At 38.4% G+C, this 6,830-nt stretch overlaps 1 protein-coding gene across 1 annotated transcript; it reads right to left on the bottom strand.

The window, feature by feature from the left end:
- Positions 1–5,646: 5,646 nt before the first annotated feature.
- Positions 5,647–6,594, bottom strand: LOC100628183 (olfactory receptor 5B12-like). Its single transcript, XM_013994290.2, has one exon. The coding sequence runs from the start codon at positions 6,589–6,591 to the stop codon at positions 5,647–5,649; it is 945 nt and encodes a 314-aa protein (XP_013849744.2). The 5' UTR covers positions 6,592–6,594.
- Between the last annotated feature and the right edge of the window lie 236 nt (positions 6,595–6,830).

Raw genomic sequence — 6,830 nt, 5'->3', positions numbered from 1 at the left:
TTTTCATGTGCTTATTTGCCATGCTTATCTTCTTTTGCGAAGTGCCTATTAAAATCTTTTGCCAATTTTTACTGTAAGTCTTTTTATGATTGCAATTTGAGAATATTTCTCGTATTCCAAAATACAAGCCCTTTTGTTTCCAATAACACTTCATTTGTGTACACCAAAACTTGAATTTCATGTAATTTCATGAAAATATTTTTATGAAAGTCTTCTTTTGGCTTTTATTCTACCAGATAAACATCTAGAAACCACTCTTAACTTCTAAGCACTGCAAAAACCAAAGGCAGGCTGCAGACCACTACAATATAACATTTCTTAAGATATGGCCCCGCCCTCTCCTCAATCGTGTATCTTTCCACCTCCCTCTCTTACCCTGTGGTTCGGTTATGCTGAGCTACTTACTGGCTTTTTTTATTATAGTTGATTTACAATGTTTCTTTAATTTCTGTTGTACAGCAAAATGACCCAATCACACACAGTTCCCTGTTATACAGTAGAACCCCATTTCCCATCCATTCCAAATATTACAGTTTGCACCCACCAATCCCAAACTCCCCGTCCCCCCTGGCAACCACAAGTCTACTCTCCATGTCTGTGATCTGTTTCTGTTTTGTAGATAGGTCATCGGTTCATATTTTAGAGTTCACATATAAGTGATATCTTATGGTATTTTTCTTTCTTGTTCTGACTTACTTCACTTAGTGTAAGAATCTCTTTAATAATAAGGACTGATATGTGATTTGCAAATACCATCTCCTAGTTCCAGACTTGTCTGAGCTTTTAACAAGTATTCCAACCATGCCAATTGAAAATACTAAACTTTCTCTTTAAAATTTCTTTGCAAAATTGTCAAATATCCACCGACCATAACAGCATTGTTGATTTATTTCTGGACTCTCTATTTGTTTCCAGTGATGTTTAATTTACTATAGCTATACTTGGTCCAATATCACACTACTTGACTATTGTAGTTCAATGGTGAATCTGGAAAGGAGGGATTTATGGGTGTTCCATCTTTATTGTTCCTCAAAATCATTTTGGTTATTCTAGTTTCTTTGACTTACCATAGACATTTTATAATTAGCTTGCCAATTTTTACAAAAATTCTTTCTGAGAGATTGATTGAAATTTTGTTGATCAGATTTGAGAGAACAGACATCTTAAAATCATTTAGCCTTCTGGATTTCCCATAATAGCACAGTGGAAATGAACCCGACTAGGAACCATGAGATTATGGGTTCGATCCCTGGCCGCGCTGAGTGGGTTGGAGATCAGGTGTTGCCATGAGCTGTTGTGTGGGTTGCAGACACGGCTTGGATCTGGCGTTGCTGTGGCTGTGGCATAGGCTGGCTGCTGTGGCTCCAGTTGGACCCCTAGACTGGGAACCTCCATATGCCACATGTGTCACCCTAAAAAAAAAAGCAAAATTATTTAGCCTTCCAATCATGATCATACTAACTTTCTACATTTTATCGTGTGATTTATTTAATAAATGTTTTATAGTTTTCAGCACACCTTGCACATATCTTGTAAGATTATACCTAAGTACTTCATGTTGTTGGTACTGTAGCAAACAGTACTATTTTTTGATTTCAATTTCTAATGGTTTGTTGCTATTATAGAGTATTATGATGTAATTTTTGTATGTCCATCTTGTTGATCAAGAACTGGCTAACCTCATTAGTCCTACAACTTTTTCTCACATTCCTTGGGATTTTATAAATAGAAAGTCATATCTTCTCTGAATTGTAAGAATTTTATTTATTCATTTCCAACCGGCGTGTTTTTCATCTTTTTTCTTGCCTCACTGTACTGATGTCTATCATGACGTTGGATAGAGCTGGTGAGAGGTTACATCTTCACCTATTCTAATCTTGGGAAAAATCATTCAGTCTTTCGTCATAAAGTGTGAAGCTAGCTGTGTTTCATAGATGTTTCATAGATATCCTGTATCGTGTTTAGGAAGTTTCCCACTACTGATACTTTGCTGCAAGTTTTTACTGTGAATAAATGCTGGATTTTATCTAAGTCTTGTTCTGCATCCATTGAGATGATTATATGGTTTTAGTCTAGTAATATGATATGACTTCATTCATTCGTGGAATATAAAACAAACAGACAAATTAACAAACCAAACTAAACAAACACAGATATATAGAACAGAGTGGTGGTTACCAGAGGGAAAGGGGCAGAGAGGAGGGCAAAACTGGTAAAGAAATCAACAGGGAAAGGCTAGAGATAAAATTTTTGGTGGTGAGCCTGCTGTAGTGTATACAGAAGTAGAAACACATGCCATGCACATGAAACTTCTGTACTGTTATAAACTGACATCACCTCAATAAAATATAAAATTCAAAAACCAAGCAAACAAAAATTCTCTCAATATTTTAAACAGTACATTAATTTGAAATCCCACTTGCAATTAATATAAGTCCCAGTTGGTGATAACTTATTAAGCATTTTACATATGATTGGATTTGATCATATACAATCATGACAGGATAGTTCTACTTATGCAAATAAATCAAGTACTATATCATGTTAACAGAATGCAGGATAAAAACCATATGATCATCTCAATCAATGTAGAAAAGGTACTTGACAAAATTCAACATCTCTTTTTTTTTTTTTTTGTCTTTTTGCTATTTCTTGGGCTGCTCCCGCGGCATATGGAGGTTCCCAGGCTAGGGGTCGAATCGGAGCTGTAGCCACCAGCCTATGCCAGAGCCACAGCAACGCGGGATCCAAGCCGCGTCTGCAACCTACACCACAGCTCACGGCAACGCCGGATCGTTAACCCACTGAGCAAGGGCAGGGACCAAACCCGCAACCTCATGGTTCCTAGTCGGATTCGTTAACCACTGCGCCACGATAGGAACTCCTCAACATCTTTTAATGATGTATAAAAACTCTCAAGAAATTAGGTATGAAAGGAAAGTACTCCAATGTAGCAAAGACTATATATGACAGATTCACAGCTATGTCATGCTTACCGGTGAGAAAAAGAAAGCAGATCATAGCAAGAGTGTCCATTGTAACTACTTCAGTATAGTAATACAAGTCCTAGCCAGACTTTTTCCATCAACCACCCTGGAAGCTCTGGACCCAAGCATTTATGCTTCATTATTTCTTATAAGTTTTCATTCCCTTGTTAAAATCACCAGCTTGACTGCTCTGTTTTCCCATTTTTCCACTAGACTCTTGAATATATTAATCATATTTATTTTGTATTCCCTCTCTGACAGTTTTAATATCTCTGTCATATCAGCATCTGGTTCTGTTAGTTGCTTTGTCTCTCAACAATGTATTGCTTCTTTGTATTCCTTGTAATTCTCGTAAAGCCAAAGAAACAGCATGTATAAAATAATAAAGATTGCATTAAATAGATTTTTACGTCTGAAAATAGGTCCCCTTTTTCATTGTTGCTGTTTGGCTGGAACATTAGTGTGGACAGCTGAATCAATCTATTTAAAGTCCAATTTGATTTGGATCTTGTTTCTATAGTTACCAGCAGTGAACCACGTATGAAGAGGCTTGACCTCCGGCAAGACCATGTCTTAGGATGGAGGCTGGCTTACAACAAGATATTTTTTAATATCTGCTCAGTTTTAAATCTTCCCTTTGCACTTGAACCTTATAAAGGATCTCCATAATCCTGGTCCTCTCCTGGCAGTAGTCTGTTCACTCAATATTTGTTAGCATGGTTGCGAATAGCAGTGTCTTCACTGCTGTTTCAATACAGTTTTCAACTTACAGAGGAACTGTGTCCCTGGTCTCAGAGACTGGGGCCCTTCTCAGTGGTCCTGACTTACTTTGGGTATAGTACACCTCTGGTGGCTTTATCCCAGGATATACGTAAATAAAACAAAGTATAAAATTCACTAAAATGAATTGGTAGAAGATTTAAGCTTGCAGAAAAAAAAACAAACAGTGAAACTTAAGATAGATCAGTTGAGAATATACAACCCGAGGAACAGAAATAAAAAAGAATAAAGAAAAATAAACTCTCAGAGAAGTGGGATACCCCAAAAGTACCAAGATATACATAATGATTCCCAAAAGGAGAGAGAGAGAAAAAGGCAGAAAGAATATTTGAAGAAATAATGCCAAAAAACTTCTCAAATCAAAGGGGAAAAAATGGACTTATACATATACATTCAAACTTTTTAACACAATGAGACTCAAAATATTGGTATGTTTGGACACTAACAAATTATAGCATTTATATGCAAAGAAGTTATTAACATAATACTCAAAATTCTCAGCGCTTAAAATTTTTAAATTGAGTTTATTTTTATTTAAGTGAATTAAAATATGCTTTATCATCCTTTTCTTTTGTGTATAGTACTGTATATTTTCTCCTTTAAAAATGTCATAAAAACATTCTTTTTAGATAAGACTCATATAAAATTTATCTATGAAAATAAATGCCCAAGTAAAGACATGCATTTTTACTAAAAACAAGAATAAACAAAGAACCAATAAGATATCTATACTCAAAGAAATGTGGAAGCATTTTCATAAAGATTAACTTTAAAAAATATAAAACCCGGAGTTCCCGTCGTGGCGCAGTGGTTAACGAATCCGACTAGGAACCATGAGGTTGCGGGTTTGGTCCCTGCCCTTGCTCAGTGGGTTAACGATCCGGCGTTGCCGTGAGCTGTGGTGTAGGTTGCAGACGCGGCTTGGATCCCGCGTTGCTGTGGCTCTGGCGTAGGCCGGTGGCTATAGCTCCGATTCAACCCCTAGCCTGGGAACCTCCATATGCCGCGGGAGCGGCCCAAGAAATAGCAACAACAACCACAACAACAATAACAACAACAACAAAAAGACAAAAAAAAAAAAATATATAAAACCCATTGTTTTCTCATATGTTAAGAATCAAGTGAAATATAATTTTTAAAAACCAAACATATTTCTGTTATTTATATTATATTAAGTCAAATCTTTATATTAAGAATGTGTTCCCAGACACCAAAATAATTGTTTTAAATTCTACTATAACAAGGAACGTATCTCATGTATGTCTTAACTAATTTCTCCTTCTGTAGGTGTGCGGGTTTCATGAGTTTTTCATGAATGATGTACATTTGTGCATGTTGATACATGAATGTAAATGCACGTGTTCACATGGGAGTGTGGGTGAACATGCTTATTAAGAATTTTTAAAATAAAAATCCCATATTCATGGGTTATACTTCTTAACCTATTATTCCTAGGTCTCACATTTTTTTGAGATTTTTGCTTTATAGATTTAAGCAACAGCTGGGGATATTACCATACGAATTTATTTATTTATTATTTATTTGCTTTTTAGGGCACACCCACGACATATTGAGGTTCCCAGGTTAGGGGTCCAATTGGAGCTACAGCTGCTGGCCTATGCCACAGCCACAGCAACATCAGATCTGAGCCACGTGTGTGACCTGCACCACAGCCCAGAGCAATGCCAGATCCTTAACCCACTGAGAGAGGCCAGGGATCAAACCCACAACCTCATGGTTTCTAGTCAGATTCTTTTCCACTGAGTCACGACAGGAACTCCTACTATAAGAATTTAGAAATTAGTGGTCAAGATAGATAAATGTTTTCCCCAGATACATCTGAGGAGAATAAAATTGCCCAATTGTAGATTTAATGTAATTAAAATATGAATCTTATAGAAGACTTTGCCCTCCCCACAACCTTCTTAAAGGCACTCTTAACCTCTTTGTTCCTCAGGCTGTAGACCATGGGGTTCAGCATGGGGATGACCACGGTATAGAAGACAGATGCCACTTTGTCCGTGTTCAAGGAATGGCTGGAGCTGGGCTGTAAGTACATGAAGATGCCTGTTCCGTAGAAGATGGAGACAGCAGTGAGGTGGGAGGTGCAGGTGGAAAAGGCCTTTTGGCGTCCCTCAGATGAGTGCATCTTCAGAATGGTGATACATATAAATAGATAAGAGACCAAGATGACCAAGACAGAAAAGAGGTCATTGAAGCCCACCACAAAGAAGATAACCATCTCACTGATGTAGGTGTCTGAGCATGAGAGAGCCAGGAGAGGAGGCGCGTCACAGAAGAAGTGGTCAACCACGTTGGACCTGCAGAAGGAGAGCCTGAAAATGTTCCCGGTGTGGATGGAGGCATTCAGGAAACCACCGACGTAGGAGCCTATGACCAGACACGCACACACGTTTGTCGTCACAGCGGTGGTGTAGTGCAGGGGGGTGCATACCGCTGCATAGCGGTCGTAAGCCATTGAGGCCAAGAGAAAGCTTTCCACAGTGATGAAGGCTACAAAGAAGAAGAACTGGGTGGCATAAGCATTGTGGGAGATGACTGCGTCTCCCGTGAGGAATCCCATCATCGCCTTGGGAGTGACAGCTGAGGAGTAACCCAAGTCCACCAGAGAAAGGTGACTGAGGAGAACGTACATGGGAGTGTGGAGACGAGCATCCAACAGAATCAGCTGGATCATGCCCAGGTTCCCAACGGCCGTGATGAGGTAGATGAGAGAGAAGATGATGAAGAGAGGGATCTGCAGCCCTGGGTCATTGGATAACCCCCTAAGAAGGAACTCAGTCACCTCTGTAGAGTTTTCCATGGAGATAACTGGGATTTGTGTAGCTGCCCTGTAGCCATGAGAAAATAGGATCAGAATGATCAACGGAGGGAAGACTCTGCTGAAATCAGTCATTATGTTTACTCTGTGCCTTATTTCAGTGTTACAATAGCTTGTTTCCAGGAGTATTTGGATCTTAAGCACGGACATGACCAAAAAAATGCAACTTTAAATTTTTGACAGATCATAAAATATTCTAAGCAGAGGATTTGGAGATTAAT

This window comes from Sus scrofa, chromosome 2 (genome assembly GCF_054392235.1).
Source record: "Sus scrofa isolate SSC_HxYL_T2T_F1_AM1 chromosome 2, Sscrofa_HxYL_maternal_Yorkshire_Landrace_v2.0, whole genome shotgun sequence".
In the NCBI taxonomy this organism is placed as follows: Eukaryota; Metazoa; Chordata; class Mammalia; order Artiodactyla; family Suidae; genus Sus; species Sus scrofa.
This window is presented reverse-complemented; position numbering and strand designations above follow the sequence as displayed.